This window comes from Mastigoproctus giganteus, chromosome 11 (genome assembly GCF_048544385.1).
Source record: "Mastigoproctus giganteus isolate SK-2022 chromosome 11, ASM4854438v1, whole genome shotgun sequence".
NCBI lineage: Eukaryota > Metazoa > Arthropoda > Arachnida > Uropygi > Thelyphonidae > Mastigoproctus > Mastigoproctus giganteus.
Genome location: NC_143585.1, coordinates 57,101,752 through 57,119,273, shown reverse-complemented (window position 1 = coordinate 57,119,273; position 17,522 = coordinate 57,101,752). Strand labels below are relative to the sequence as shown.

The 17,522-nt window shown below is 35.3% G+C and overlaps 1 protein-coding gene across 4 annotated transcripts in view; it reads left to right on the top strand.

The window, feature by feature from the left end:
• LOC150078026 (sister chromatid cohesion protein PDS5 homolog A-like) overlaps window positions 1-17,522 on the top strand; it is a 797,139-nt gene that overhangs the window by 658,342 nt on the left and 121,275 nt on the right. For all 4 annotated transcript variants that reach the window (XM_090384327.1, XM_090384329.1, XM_090384326.1 and 1 more), the window contains exons 28-29: window positions 1,418-1,540; window positions 15,286-15,342. In XM_090384327.1, the coding sequence (XP_090240453.1) occupies window positions 1,418-1,540; window positions 15,286-15,342 (180 nt within the window). The remainder of the gene's footprint in view (window positions 1-1,417; window positions 1,541-15,285; window positions 15,343-17,522) is intronic.

The following is a 17,522-nucleotide window of genomic DNA, read 5'->3' as shown; positions in this document are numbered from 1 at the left end:
ACACTACTGACGCTATGCTGCTGCAACAGGATCTGGAAAGGTTGAACAGATGGGCTGAGAGGTGGCAAATGAAGTTTAACATTGACAAATGTAAAGTACTACATATGGGGAACAGTAACCCCAGAGCAACGTATCAACTCTGCGGTACTACACTGACAGTGGTGGAGAATGAAAAGGACCTGGGGGTAATTGTGCAGGCAGATATGAAGTTCTCTGAGCAGTGCAGACGAGCTGCAAGAGTAGCTCATGGTGTCTTGTCAATGATATACAGGAATTTTTCTAGCAGGGATAAGGAGGTGATTATTCCCTTGTATAAGGCAATGGTTAGGCCACATCTTGAGTACTGTATACAGGTCTGGAGGCCTCATTTCAAGAAGGATGTTGAGCTGCTGGAACGGGTACAGAGAAGGGCAACAAGATTAGTGAATGGAACAAAGGGTTGCTCTTACGAAGAAAGGCTTAAGTTTTGCAAATTACAGAGTCTGGAGACTAGGTACCAGCGAGGTAATCTGATAGAGGTGTATAAGGCTTTGAATGGTTTGAGCATGCTCAATGCCAATGGGATTCTTCATCTTGCTCAGAATAATCACCTCAGAGGGCATAAATTCAAATTGAGGAAGGACGGATGTCGGATAGATGTGCGGAAATTTGTCTTTGGCCAGCGGGTGGTTGGTTGGTGGAACCGACTTCCATCACTTGTTGTTGAAGTTGATAGCCTAAACAAATTTAAAGCTCAACTAGACAGGTATTTCGAACGAACGGAGGGGTGAAATGGGAGTGGTGTGTGTTTTTTTTTTTTTTTTTTTTTGTTGGCTGATGCTGAATAAGCTTGCTTTCTTGCATCATATGCCTCTACTAATGCTAATGCTAATGCTAACAGTTCAAACATGTGCCATAAGTGGTTAGCTTCCATTTACTGGCCAACTCCAAACTCAGAGAACCAGTTTTTTCTCCCCATTTATCAAAAATTACCATCTACAGATATTCAAGTCTGTGTTTCCAAGTCTCTTCTGTCTTGATAGCCTTCAACCTGTGCACAGTATTGTGTAGTGTCTAATATCTTTTATGTTTGGGGTTTTCATATTAAAAAAAATCGAGTTAATTATAGTATACTAAATTATAATATATTTAGTATTGATGGAAATTTGCTTATTTTTGCCATCCTGTATCAGGGGTGCAAAAATTCATTTGAAGATCATTGTATAATGCTCACTACCACAAAATAATATATAGTATTAAATAGTGCAAATATACATCCATAAATTGAATTTTATGTGTGTGAAATGCTCATTATTATACATGTTTTTAGAGTTAATTTTGTTTTTCTCAAAACAATAGTATACTGATTTATGCATTATTTATTATTTTATTATTTTTTATTTTTTTATTTATTTATATATTTATTTTTATTTTTCAGAAACTGTATGCTGTCTGTGATCTTGCCCTTGGCCTTTTAATTTCAAAAACTACCAATTTTGTGCTAAAAGATTTTCCAGTTGAACCTACTCTGCCACCTAAATTGTTTACTGAACTAGATAGGGTGAGTTTTGTAAAAGTAATTATTTTGGTGTATCCATAAGGTACAATGTTGTAATGAAAGTAGTTAATATAAGAAATGGAATACCCCACTAAATTAATTGTTGCATTGGCAGATTTATCAGTATTTAATTTTGGATTGTGTAATGGTTCCTAGTCTCCAGCCACTGCAATTTACAGTGGCTGGAGACTAGGCACCTGCGCACTGATCTGATTGAGGTGTATAAGGCCTTGAATGGGTTGAGCACGCTGAATTCTGATGGGATTCTTCCAACTTGTTCATATTACGAACCTGAGGGGCCGTAAATTCAAATTGAGGAAAGTAGTAGTAGTAGTAGTAGTAGTGGCATGTGATGCAAGAAAGCAATTAAGAGTAGTAGAGATGGTCTACTACTCTTAATCATGGTGTCTTGTCAGTGATATACTGGAATTTTTCTAGTAGGGAAAGGAGGTGATTATCCCCTTGTATAAGGCAATGGTTAGGCCCCACATTGAGTAGTAGTAATAGTAGTAGTGGCATGTGATGCAAGGAAGCAAGTGAGCTTATGCAGCATTAGCCAAAAAAAAAAAAAAAAAAAAATCCCACCATTCCCTCCAAATGCCTGTCCAGTTCCTCCTTAAATTTATTTAACCTATCAACTTCCATGACGGCAGATTGAAGTTTTTTCCAGCAATTAACCACCCGCTGGCTAAAAGGAAATTTCTGCACATCTATTCTACATCTGTCTTTTCTTAATTTGAATTTACCCCCTTAGGTTCATAATCTGAACAAGTGGAAGGATCTCATCAGAATTCAGCATGCTCAACCCATTCAAGGCCTTACACACCTCAGTCAGATCACCGCACAGGTGCCTAGTCTCCAGCCACTGCAATTTGCAGAACGTAAGCCCCTCTCTCTCTCTCTCTCTCTCTCTCTCTCTCTCTCTCTCTCTCTCTCTCTGTAAGAGGATCCCTTCATTCCTCTCACCAATCTTGTTGCCCTTCTCTGTACATGCTCAAGCAAATCTACATCCTTCCAAAAATGAGGCCTCCAGACCTGTGTGCAGTACTCAAGGCATGACCTGACCATTGCCTTATACAGAGGGACAATCATCTCCTTTTCCCTGCTAGCAAAATTCCTATATATCATTGACAAAATCCCATGACCTGCCCTGGCAGCTTGCCTGCACATACATATCTGGATATACATATGAGTATTATATAGATATCTGGATGCTTCATTTTAGGAAGTATGTAGAGCTGCTGGAACGAGTGCAGAGAAGGTCAACAAAATTAACAAATGGAACCAAGGTTGCTTTTATTGAGAAAGGCTTAAGTTTTGCAAATTACAATGTCTTGAGACTAGACACCTGTGAAGTGATCTGATTAAAGTGTTTAAGGCCTTGAATGGTTTGAGCTTGCTCAATGCTGATGGGATTCTTCCAGTTGCCCGTATTAATCAAATTGATGAAAGACAGTTGTAGAATAGATGTGCGGAAGTTTGCCTTTAGCCAGCAGGTGGTTGATTGCTGGAACAAACTTCCATCTTAAATAAATTAAAAGCAGAACTACAAAAACATTTGGAGTGAATGGATAGGTGGAATAGGAAGGGGTTTTTTCTTTTGCTGATGCTGCTAAATTTTCTTTTTTGCATCATATGCCTCTACTAATGTTAATGCTAATTTTAGAGCAACCCTTTGTTCCTTCCACCAGTCTTAGTTGCCCTTCCCTGTACTCATTCCAGCAGCTCTACATCATTTCTTAAAATGAGGCCTCCAGACATCTGTGCAGTACTCTAAAGGTGTCACCTGACCATTGTCTTATACAAAGGAATAATCACCTCCTTATGCCTGCTAGTAAAATCCTGTATATCATTGACAAGACCCCATGAGCTGTCCTGGCAGCCTGTCTGCACTGCTCAGGAAACGTTATATGTGACTGCAAATTTATTTAACCCAAATTTTCCTTAAATCCAAGTATATGATATCAAAATAATTTTTTGCATCAATTTCCTTTGTAACCACATCATAGTATCCAATCAAATTGGTCAAATAAGACTTCCCCTTAACAATCCCATGCTGTGGCTGAATTATTACTGCAGTCTTTTTTAGATGACCTGCAGTGCTTATTTAATCAGTGACTCCATTATATTCCCTGGAATAGAATTTAAACTAACAGGTCTGAATTACTCATTTCCCAATTTGTGAATTGGGGATACATTTGCCCATCTCCTGTCGCTGGGGGCCCTCCCCTGAATCCAGAGAAGCTTTCATAATTATGGCTAAGGGTTTTCTTACTTCCTTTGCTGCCTCCATTAATATAACTGGATAGATCTCATCTACTGCAGGTGCCTTTCTTACTTTTAACTTCTATAGTTTCTCCTGCACTTTGCTCTCTGTTATTGTAAAATCACATAGCTCCCTATTAGAGTTTGGTAATCTTCTCATGTCCACTTCCCTACAGAATTCCTCATATGTGAATATAGTTGCATAATACTCATTTAGTTTGTCAGCTACCTGAGCAGGATCATCAACAGTTGAACCATTGATATCAATTGTACCAACCTGATTCATCCCCTTTTGTCTAGAGTTTACATTAGTAAAGAAGGCTTTTCCATTTTTCTTTGTATCCTTTGCCAAAGATTTCTTGTAATCTGCATTTGTTTGCCTAACCTCCTTTGTGACTTGATTACAGACTAGTTTATATCTATTATAGACTTCTATGTCGCCTAATAATTTATATGCATCTCATGCATTTTTATTCTCTGCCCCAAGTCTGATTGGTTCATTCGACAACCATTTAAGCCTAAACCTTGAACAGTGTTTCTTAGTTGGTATGAAAATCTAGTAGTTTCAGTGATTAATTCTTTGAATGCTTTCCATTTAGAATTTGTTGTTGGTAACATCATTAGTTGGTCCAACTGTATAGAATTTAAAAACTGTCTGACACCATTGTAGTCACCTTATGAAAGGAGGCTTTCATAAACTCTTCCCTTTAGAGATATGTCCCTCTGAAGTCGCCTTTTGACTAATATTTTTTATAGTTGATTAGTCCAACTTTTTTCAGCCCTGTGTAAAAAAGCAACACAGGCAAGTAATGAGACATATAATTATCTTATGTGTAATATTGAATGGATCCATTTTGATATGTAAATTGGAAATACAGTAGAACCCAAAGAAGAAATTCCTGCATAAGTTTTCCCCTGTACTAGGTTTGGTTTCTTATGTCCCAATTTCACCTCTATATATTGTAATGTGTTATTTTCCCTGCGTAAAAAGTTTTCCCTCATAAAAAATTTGTGATAAAGAATACAAAGTGTATTATTATAATGACGTTTTCCCACTTAATACTTTTTTAAATTTAGAAATTATTTATTTTTAATATTAAAATATATTAAATAATATAAATGTTTGGTAGTTGAATAAGTTAGTGCCAAGCATCATTTTAGTTTGTAGTTTCACTTACTGAAGTAGGTGAAATGGCATAATTTTTGATATACATATATGTATCTCATATTATGAATGCCTTAACGAGTTGCTTGACATTGCTCTACTGCCAATAAGTAACACTTCGCCATGGAGAAGAGTAGGGCAGGTGCCACAACCCCACCACTTCTGGGTAGTGGGGTGGTGAGAGGTGGTGGGATCCGCCCTCACTTATGGTGGTATCACTATGAGATATAACAGAAATGATTTCACCAAGGGTGGCTCGTTTGTGGGCACTGCGGAACTGCAGCACCCCCCCCCCCCAGCTTTTTAAATCTAAATATACAATCAACAGAGTTATATGAAATTTTTGAAGAACAATGCAATGAATATTTTTATTAACAGGTCCTACATATAGTATATTTATCTGCTATCAATGCCTAGTTGGCAGGTTGCCAATATGCATTTTTTAGAGGTAATAAAACGAGTCAAAGGAACTGCAAAGCGAACAGTGCACCAAACTTGAATGAAAAAGTTATTAATCTATTTTCAACAAATAAAAACTGAAGAATGGATTTTAGTTTTAAATAAATTTTCAAGATTACCCAAGACTATTAATAGTAAGTGTCTAGTTAATGTTTTGTAGTATTTTTAACTTGATTATTATTACCATCTATGTCTAGTGTCTTATAACTTAGGAAATTTAATGTAAGTTTAAGAAGCAGCACCCCCCCCATACATCAGAGTCATGGGATGGCACTGAATTTTACCTGAATTTTACTACGAACTAAAAAGACGGCGCCTCAGTAGCCAGGTGGGAAGGAGCAGCAGTGCGTAGCACACGCTTCTTGATTAGACCGGGGTTCGAGCCCGTCACCACCAAATACGGAGGATGCGGAAAGGTCAGGGAATGACCACCGCATATTCCCGGAGCAATATGGCCTTAGTTGCTAATGCTCCTAAAAACCAAATAACACACACAAACTAAAATGATGCTTGGTACTAACTTGTTCAGTTAAACCCCTGGCTTTTTGGCCCTGAAGGGCAATAAAGATTCTCTCTCTCTCTCTCTCTCTCTCTCGTGAATTTTCCGTAGTCTGAGGCTTTCAGTCCTAAAAACTTTTTAGTATAAACATTTTGATATAATGGAAGTGACATATTGCAATTGTTTTCATCGATATCCATAATTGGATACGTGTTAAGCATTAAGTTCTGATGTTTGTGAACAGTTCTGAATATCTTAATGGATTGTTGCTCTGTGTTATTGCAATTGTGACCTTTTAAGGTGTGTCGAAACTCCTAAGGAGCTCATTCTTCCAACTTGAGTTTAATGAACAGAATGCTAAGAAATTAGAAATCCTCAGTTTAAAAATGTTTCCCGCAGGCAGAGTAAAATATTTATAAATTCTGAAATTGTACTTAAAAATCTTCTTTAACTTATAAATGTGTATCTTTTCATTTCTATTGGTATTGTTAGCATTTCATACTTTTAGGTAATTTTCCTTTCTAAGAAGTTTTCCCACATAAGAAGTTCTAAACCTCCAGTCCCTTGGAAAACTTCTTATCCAGATTCTACTGTATTTAGAAAAAAAAAAAAAAAAAAAGTGCAAAGTAATGATCATTGCTGATTAATAGCTACCAATTCTCCAAGTTGATAACCTTGAATCCGTCTGTTTTTTTAAGGTTTTACCCAGTAACATGTTAGTAACAGCTCTTTAATTTTTCTCCTTATTTTTTCCTTAATTCAAAAAAATAAAATAAAATAAAATAAAGAAGAGCATAAAAAAGTAAAACTGTAGTACAATCTGAATTTTTTTAAAATTCAGTGAACTTCTGCTTATTTTCTTTAAGAATTGGCCACTGGATATGCTAGTCTACATAACAAAACAGTTGCAGAAGTTTTAAAGTTGGAATAGCATTGTTCTCTAACATGTGATGCATGTGTTGTATTGTCAAGTCAAAGTCAATTAACGGTTTCTTGAATAAGATGCCAAAAAAATATGACATAAAATTTCAGAAGATATATGCAAAATTTTCTATTTGTGATGTGTTTGCTTTGTGTACTTTATGTAGGTATGAGTTTTCAGTTTTGAGCGACAAAAAAATGTGATGTAATCATACACTTTCAAACAAATTAACATAAGAATGGTGTGCATTGCAGAAAGGAATGCAAAATTATATATAGCATTTCACAGTGACAGTGATACTGTCATATATGACTAAAGTTTATTTGCATTGTGTATCAGAGAACATAATCTTCCTCTGGATTATGCAGGTCATTACTGAGGAATATGTTTCCAGATAATGGAATAGCAAAAAAAAAAGAAAAAAAATACAGTTTTGGAAGAATGAAACCTAGCTGCAGGCATTTTCACAAAATTGCACTGAGGGAAGGAGGTTCTAATGATGGCTGCAGTAAATATTCCATTAATGTCCCTATGGTAAGCTTAAAAATGAGCAGTAAGGATATTTAAGAGAAGCTTGAGCACTTTATGATAATAAGCAATACTTGTCATCTCATTAATATTGTGTGCTTAAAAAAAAGGTACAGTATCTGTAAGATTGGATGAATGTTTTCTGGATACTTGTTACTGACTAGAAAGAAATTGTAAAAAGATCGATAGATCTTTTTAGAATTTCTGAAAAATTAATAGAATTTTTGAAATTGAAAGACCAATTTCAATTGATTCCAGTGAAGTAAAAAACATTTTGAAGTGTGACAATACACGTTGACTCCCTTTGGTTAAAAGTGTATCCAGACTGGTAGAAAAATGGCAACAATTGACAAGTCTATTTAAAGAAGAAGATAGTAATGATGACTACATTTCACAGGTACCTAATTGGTATTACCAATCATTAGTGAGAGTCACTGATTCATATCTAGATCCAGTTCATGATCCTAAAGATGTTTTGAGAGAAGACAAATTAATGAATTCCTAATAAAATCCTAGGCATGTTATTACCACTCATGCATAAAGTGATGATATCCCTCTCTTCTGGCTTGAATAAAACAAAGTTTCTTGTTTCTTTTAAATTATGCCTGTGTTTGAAAATCTGAACATATCTCTCAATCCAAGATACTTGTTACTCCTATATATGTTTCAAGAATTTTATTTGTGAATTTATTTTGCTAACAGTTTTTAAATATTTCACTTCCCTTTTGGAAATTTATTACTAGGTATTATTACTACTGCCAAGGTCATGGAGAGTCTAAAACAAGAAGAGAAGGTCCAACAGTTTTTAAATCTTCCACTTCCATTTTGGAAGTTAATTATCATGGCAGACAGAGCCATAAGGATGCGTTTGACTTAACCATAGACATTTCTTGTGATAAATTTATGGAGAATGTAACAGAAGAGGAGAAGATGCTGTTGTTTTGTTTAGTAAGGGAGTACTTTATTGTTGTATATGACCATATAGTGCTCAAGTTCCCATTGAAAAATAATTTTTTATAAAGAAATAAATGAAACAATAGATGTTTTTCAGCACATCACTTCTGTTAGTTTTCAATATGTGAACTCACCAAATGCTATTATGAATGAAGAAAGAAGTGATATATGGTGAACCCTGGTTGGGGATCTGCCAAGTGCAGAATGAAACATAAAACAACATATTATTCCAAAACATGCTTGGTATTTTAACAATTACTCATTGCAGTGCTGAGTGTGAGAGGATAATCAGCACATGTAAGAAGAACAAAACTGTTTAGAATTCTCCTTGGCTAAGCTTTTGTAGTGTCATTGACAGGCAATTCTACACTGGGCCATTGTTATGAACAAAAATTTGACAGAATATTACTGAAGATCACAAAGTCTGCAACACTATCTTTCTTTTGTGCAGTGATAAATCAGTGTGCAGTGATAATTATCACTGCACACTGATTATAATCAGCATGTATCTAACAGATAGTACAAACACAAATCCATGGACTGTAAAATTCTAGGTAAGTTAATTTTTGTAAACATTTTATATTGATAACCATTCATATTTCTGTATTTTAATTTAAAATGCATTATGTTGTCACCAAAACTTAATTTCTAGTGCAGTTGCAGGTTAAGTGACACTGGGATTTTCCCTCAACACTGCTATTAGTGTGCACGTAAAAAAATATGTTTTATTAAGCCTTCTATTTAAAAAAAAAACTATTATTTTTTTTTGTATAACATTATACAAAATATGGTATGTTGTATCACAGTATAACATACCAGGTGATTAATACCACACTTGTGGTTGTGAAGAATGAAAGAGATCTAGGGGTAATTGTATAATCTGTCTGAGTTTGTAGATGATGCAGAGTTGGCAGATTGGTTAATGACAGTATGCTACTGCAGCAGGATCTATAAACGTTAGGCAGATGGGCTGAGAATTAGCAATTGAAGTTTAACGTTGATAAATTCAAAGTGCTGCATATGGTTAGCAGTAACTCCAGAGAAAGGTACCAACTGTGTGGAACTACACCCAGTGTAGTGAAAAATGAAAATGACCTGGGGGTAATTGTATAGTCAGATATGAAGCTCTCTGGGCAATGCAGACAGGCTGCCAGGACAGCTCATGGTTTTGTCAATGATAAGCTGGGATTTTGCTAGCAGTGATAAAAAGGACATTAATTGCTGGGTCAAAATCAAAGTTTGTTGTTGTTACATCTTCTTTCCTAAATATATATGCAGCCTTATCCGCCTCCGTAACCAGGTGGGCAGGAGCAGCAGTGCGTAGCACATGCTTCTTGATTAGACCGGGGTTCGAGCCCGTGAGCCACCAAATACGGAGGATGCCGAAATGTGAGGGAATGACCACCGCATATCGCACGAGCAATATGGCCTTAGTTGCTAATGCTCCTAAAAAAAAAAAAAAAAAAACCAAATGAAACCGACCTTACCATAGTAATTTTGAAAGTCATCTGTTATTGTTTTACTCAGAATAATACATGACAAAATGTCAGACCCAGATGTACTAGTCTTGTTGTTTTGCCCTCAGCTTTGTTGATAATACAATATTGATATACATTTCATTATACTAAATTTATTTTTACATCCTGCCTCCTCTTTGAAATGATTTTTTTTTTTTTTTTGTAAAATTACAAATGTATCTTTATTTATAGTTCTTCACTTTTGGGTTCAATTCCACCCTCATCTGAGGTGGGGGGGGTACATCCACAGTTTAATTTTGAAAATGGCCACATATCACAAGGACCCAGTATAGTATTCCTTCCCCACCAGGAAATCTTGATTGATTTCCATTTGATTTTGATTATTGTAATGCAGATTTCCTTTTCTCTCTCTCTCTCTCTCTCTCTCTCTCTCTCTCTCTCTCTCTCTCTCTCTAATATATACAGGGTGTCCACAAATAATTACCCTGATTACATTTTGTTACAAAAATTTTATTACTATTGGGAGGTTAACAAAATTTAACCAAATTGTACACTAATATTAAAAGTTTTTATCAATACATAATGACTTTAAAGAACTTCAACATGAGCACCTCTTGTGGCACAAAATATCAAGACGATCTTCTCTCCATACATTTTCTAACAACTGTGGGGTGATGCATTCAATTGCATGTGTAATCTGCTCTCGTAATGTTTCAATATCTGGAACAGCTGTCACATATACCAAATCTTTAACATATCCCCAAAGAAAGAAATCCAGTGGGGTTATGTCTGGTGACCTTGGGGGGCCACAAAATCGGTCCATCCCTGCCCATCCAACGGTTTGGAAATGTCTTATCCAAAGTGTCACGAACAACTTGAGTCCAATGAGTGGGTGCTCCATCCAGCTGAATGATAATAGCAGGCTGCCTCTGTTCCAGTTGGGGTATAGCATAATTAATGAGCATGTCTAAAAACACGTTTGCACTAATTGTGTTTTCGTGAAATAAGAAAGTTTCAGTAATGTAATCATGTAATCTGCCAATGCTTTTCCCTTTCTCAACTGGCCCAGTTGCCAAAAACATTTCCATCCACGATTTAATAAGCTTTACGTCTGGAGGATTTCTACTGTACTTGGCTCTAAACATTCTCTGCACAGTCACAGTAAATTTTGTTTCAGCTAACCAAACAACACACCGAGCTTTCTCTTGTACAGACAGCATCTTGAATGAATAGATGCAACAAAGCTATTAGTGGCAACAGCAGTAAACTTAACTCACTGGGCTTAAAACTCTATAATTGTACAAGATTATTTGCGATAAGAAAACTTAAGACAGGATTCAACATTACCAAATTAGAGCATATTATAATCAGGGTAATCATTTGTATATATGTGTGTGTGTGTGTGTGTGTGTGTGTGTGTGTGTGTGTGTGTGTGTGTGTGTGTGTGTGTGTGTGTGTGTTCTTACTGAAGACTAAAAATGATATTTAGTAAAATTTGCTGTAATTAGTCAAAGCCCAGTGTGCAATTAGGCATTATATGTGCATGAAATTATATTAGTCAATTTTATTATATGGTATCTATCTGTAGGGAATTAGGTGTATAAGGACCAAACTGACAAGTTAGTAAAAGAAAACTAGTTTTGGTCTGGAAGGCCTATATACTAAAGGCAAGAGCAAATAATAGAATGTAAAGGAAAATAAAATTAGAATAGTGAAAATAATAAAAAAATGTAAATAACATTCTTCCACTTGGTCATCGGCTGCTACTTGTTCAGGGGCTTTGAGCAGACTGATATCCAGACTAAAAGAATGTCTCATACATACCCGTTTCTGTTGTCCCCATTCCAGTTTTGCTTGAGTTTAATTTTTAGGTTATTGTATAGAAAATAAATGAGATCTGATAATAAATGAGCAAAGATAATGTGTTAAATTTAAATTTTGAGTGTCAGAAACAGCAAACTGGGATAGGCGACACAAAGCCAAATGGGTATGTATCAGATTAAATGAGAATAGGTCCTTATTTCCTTCTTGTACTGTGGTCGTCAGATTGAAAAAGAGGGATCAAATTCCCGCCTTCTGGTTATTTTATGTGTGCTGTCTAAATGATAGTGCAGCTGTGCACTATCATTTAGTCAGCACCCAACTTATGCCCAGCAGGATAACTATATATTTTTTTTTTTTTTTATGAAAACCCCAAACACAAAAGGTATCAAAACCTATAGTACTTAGTACCGTGCATGGGTTGAAGAAGTATGGGGGAAGGGGGATGCCGGCAACTTTGCTCTAGAGACTAAACATGGGTTTCACCACTTCAAGCCTCCAATAAGCAAAGTGGTGGTATTTCACCGGTTGATGAAAGTCATCTACCACCTATACATATTTACATCCTGCCACTGTAATGATATCTATCCTTATGCTGTCAAGGAATTTATTTTGATTGTCATCTGTAGGCTGAGTGAAGAGAGATGTGTATTTGTATTACAATATCCGGTTTAATTTTCCCATGGGATAGTCAGAGTCAGCAGCCTGTTAACTATATTATTGTTGTTTTCTTTTTAGGGCTTAAATTTGGACCTCTGGGTTAAAGTTCGGTCAGACAACGAGCCTTGTCTGAGCGCAATAAACCCGGGGATCTAATAGGGACCCAAATAGTTGCTCTGTGAGCCTATTTGGATTGATGCCTCTGTGATGTCAGTTTATATTGGCTTGGATGGCTGCATTTATATGAAATCTAATAAAATTAATTGGAATTTTATTCTTCATTAAATTGTCTTTTAGTTTTATTAATGCCTCCAGTATATATTCCTGGTTATTACAAATTCGTATTATTCTGTTGGTTTGGTTTCTAATAACGTTTCCGTGTACTTGCTTTGCTAAATTTGTGTCCCGGTTTGCTAGTTTAATGGTTCAGAAGTTAAAGTGGTCTCTTTTGTCAAAGTGTCATGTGCAGACCTTATTTTCTTTAATTATAACCTCACTATCCAGGCAGATCACTTGTAAGTGGCTATTGGGATTAGTGCGTTTGATGGTCAAGCACTCAAATGCAAAGCCACACCACTGACAAAAGTAATCTTGACCAGATTATATAGGCAAAACATGAACTACGGATTTATGTAAGATTCAGTTTTCAATTATTTCAAACATTATTCAAATATAAGTATATCATATGACACTAATGGGCTGATTTGCTAACGCTGCGCCTGTGCTGCCATCCATAGTTCATGTTTTGCCTATATAATCTGGTTAAGATTACTTTTGTCAGTGGTGTGGCTTTGCATTTGAATGCTTGTATCTGTCCTATTTTTAATTTTCGCTGCATCAGGACCACCTCTATTCAAGTCCTCTGCATTGGCGGTTCGATCTAGGGATCGGATGGCAGACTGGTCTTTCGATCGATTCGCCTTTACGGTGATTTGTCTGGCGATCGAAATGCAGCGATTCCCTGACCATTATTGGCCTTGTGGTCCTCTGTTGAGATGGGGCATAATGGTCAGTCTATTTTTGTTTTTGTTATATTTTATTTTATTGTAGTTGTTCACATCTCTGCTCGTGATATTTCACATAAATTTGGATCTGATGCCCGTCACAGGGGGCGCCGTTAAATTTCATTTAATTGGCTATTCAAAATTTAATTGATTATATTTTATTATCTTTGTATTTAGACTTCTAAATTATTTTCGAAAGTTTCTCCTACAATAATTTTATTCTCTTCCCTCCCTGTTCGTTTGATCGTTATGTATAATTTCACAATTTTCGCTGTTCTGTCTTGCCATGCTGCTCACATTTTTATTTTTAATCACTATTCTCGCTTAAGTTTATATTTACAGTAAACCCCCGCTATTTGCGGTATCTGTATTCGCGGTTTCGCGTATTCGCGATTGCCGATTTAATATAAAATGAAACCTAAAAAAATGTGAATTTTAAAATGCCGTGAATATTTTCCGCCATAAAAAACATGGGCGTGGCTAAAATTATCTTTCCCGGTCAAAACAGTGCTCAGTGGGTGGGGGGGGGAGGGGTGAAAAAATCGCGAGCGTGGATGTTTCTCGCTAATCCTTGTTCAGTATGTGTTAGTCATGGAAGGTTTCGTCGTTTGATTTTAATTTATATGTTTATAAATTGAATAAATTTATCAATTTATAAATTGATATGCTTACAAAAATGATAACTCTACCGTTTTGCAGTGTAAAACAGACTTTTTCGAGTGGTCAAGTTCTTTCTAACCCGTACAAAAATATGGCTACGAATAACAAGAGAAATGTGAAAAGATCAAAGAAGGTGATGACATTAGCGAATAAAATTGAGTTATTAGACAAAATTTCTAATGGTGAAAGTGTCTCCTCAGTGGCAAAACATTATAAAATCAATGAGTCAACAGTACGATCAATCAAGAAATCGGAAGAAAAAAATCCGCCGTAGTGTCCGTGAAACCGCGCTAATTGCTTCAAAAATTTGCTCTGTAACTCGTGATGTTAAATTTAAAAAAATGGAAAAGCTTTAAATCTGTGGATAGAAGACCGAATTCAAAATAAAATTCCGTTAAGTTCACTCATCATTCGTGAAAAGGCAAAACTCCTTTATCAACACTTTAGCGAAACTGGTGATAGCACTGGCGGGATGTTTTTTTTTTTGCTAGCAAAGGCGCTGATTTTAAAGATTTGTTTGAAATTTCTAATAACTATTACATTTATTATTAAATTGTTTCTTATTTTCATTTCGATGCCATATGCTTGCTTTTCACTATGTACTGTCATATTATGAAGGTACATATAATACATACATAGACAAAATTTTAGACTAGTTTTTCTTATATATTTCATACTTTGGAACGGAACCCCTTTATTACTATGGGAGCCATAACTCAGTATTCGCGTTTTCGGGATTCGCGACATTTCTCAGGAACGTAACCCCCGCGAATAGCGAGGGTTTACTGTATATATGAAAACAATCATGTTTAGTGTTTTGAATAATTATAATCACAGAATTCCAAAGTAGTTTCAAAAGTGTTATAAATAACATCTTAGGATCTAGAATATTCTTGGTGTGCATTTGTCAACCTTACAGATTCAATAAGTTAATTGTTACTTACAAGACATGTTGTTTGTTTTACTTAATCTAATTTTAATATTTAATTCCCACATCGTGCCTTTCACTTTAAATAATGTACAACATGTGAAGTGCATTACTCTGATCGCAGCAAACACTTCCCATGATCTGAGTAATGCACTTAACGTTTTGTGTTTGTTTCATTTCTGTGTTAAAAATCCCCCACATTCTTCTATACAATAATATACATTATTGTTTGGGAAGAATATGCCTTTGAGGCAGTAGAAATACACCATTGTAAATGCATCATTTATAATTCTGACATAATTAAAAAAAAAAAAAAAAAAAAAGAGTATGCCAATTTTTTATTTTTTTTTATAAGCATCATCCTTTTATTTCTTTTTGATTTTTTTTTTTTTTTTTTTTTTTCAGACATATAGCAATATGAAAACTTATCTTCCTCCTGAATTAATTGTAACGCCACCAAAGGTATGATTTATATTTGTAGTTTTATTTAAGTTTGTACGTTATTTGATTACCACTGGCATTCATATCATGCAAAAGTTTTAATAAATTAATCATGCAATACTTAATATCACCTTTCCACCTCCATTTTTGAAGTTTTCCTTAAATTTTTGAGTTTAAGGGGAAATTTTAGAATGATTTTTCAGCTATCACAATCCTTCTGTATTGCAAAGTATGACCAAGTGAAATGATTGACAGGGTGCCTTAAATATTTGCTTTAATTAAATTGCATATCTTCCATTGAAAAGTATTATTATTTGCAGTATGGTTGGTTTTTTTTTTTTTTTTTTTTTTTTTTTTGTAAGTATTAGCACAGTAGCAGCCCTTTTAACTGACCTATGCTTAATTAACCCTTTCCCCTCCTTAAAACATATTACCTGATGGCCACAGCACACACCAGTTGTCCATGGGCACTGGTCCAGCATGCTTGCAGTTAGTACAGATACACTACACCCACGAAGAGCTGTATGCTTTCCAAGAGGTCCAATATCTGATTAACTAAAATTATGTAAATTAATAAAATATAGGTGCAAAAAGAGGTTTGTTGTTTCTATGCAAACTAAGTTTGATGCTCTGAAAAGATTCACTCAAGCTGAGTTTCTAAAAAAATAATTCAGTTGAATTAGATGTTGGCAGGACTGCAAAAGAATCATAAAAAAACTAGGATTTTGCAATCACTTTGTTTTACAAGGATTGTTATTAAGTTCTTACTCCACTTTAAAGAAATCAAAATTATATAGTAGATGATATATTACAACTGTGGTTTATGCAAAAAAAAAAAAAACAACTCCCACCAATCAACAACTTCAAAGAAAAGGACTTAGCCTTACATCAAAAGATTGATGATGCATAAAGTTTTACAAGTAACCAGTGGTTTGAAAAAATTATTATTCACCAACAAAGAAATTAATTGGAGAACAACTCTACAGTATGGATGAAATAGTTATAAATTATAAGATTTTACCTACAAAAATGGTAGCAAAAAAATGGAGCCTGTGGCACCAGGATAAAAAAAGTCTAGAGGGAGAGAGAGAGAGATATGAAACCCTCAAGAATGCCCAACCCCAGAAGATGAAATACAAACCAAACCACTATCATCATCTAATACAAATTCTGAAGATGAATTTGACTTTGAAGAGATTATTGACAAACAACATAGCTCGAAAGGCTGTCGACTGGAATTAGAAAAAAGGCATACACATGTTACTCCTATTCGTACATTGACTAAATTCAAGTTAAAAGTGTATCCCTCACTGAAGTTGAAAAAATTTATCGTCAATCAAAGACGGCAGTAAAAGATACAATATTAAAGTACCCTAAAATCATATGAGATGTTGCACAACTTGTTTGCAACATCTCATATGATTTGCCCCCTACTCAAGCCAGGGTAGGAAGTTTATTTTCAGCTCTAAAATCATTAAATCAGATTTGAAAGCATCAATGAAAGAGGACTTTTTTTTTTTTATGAAAACCCCAAACACAAGAGGTATTAGAACCTATAGTACTTAGTACCGTGCTTGGGTTGGAGGTTGAGAATATGAAAGAAGATATTTCTTGACATTAGACTTGAACTTCTGTAGACTGTAATTTTCAGGAAATATGTACAAAGGAAGGTTGTTCCAGAAAATGGCAGCTGAATGAATAAACGAGGAAGATGAAAAGTTGGTTCTCAGTTTGAAGTTGGACAGTAAATGGATGTTGGCTGGTGACGGTATATGTTCAGGCTGTTTTGAAAGAGAGAGACTGGGAATTATAGAAGCCAATTCAGAAGAATGGTGCCTATGGAATTATCTGTAGAAAAGGCATGCAGCAGAAACAGTACGTCTATCAGAAAGCGAGTGGAGAGACTCTGTTAGAGATGAGTCACTAATTAACCTAACTGCCCTCTTCTGAATGAAATCTAGAAACCTGAGAGAGGTTTGGGGGCACCGCCCAGATGTGGGAACAATATTCCATAGTAGGGCAGATTTGCGATTTGTACAGAGTGAACAGCTGTTTGGAAGAAAAGTAACGCCGAGAGCGAAAGAGAATATCCAAGTTTTTTTAGATGCACAGGAAGCAATATTTGTTATGTCCTTGTGCCAAGAGAGATTAGAAGTTAGGGTAATCCCAAAAGAGATATATTTTGCCTAGAAATCGGAGTG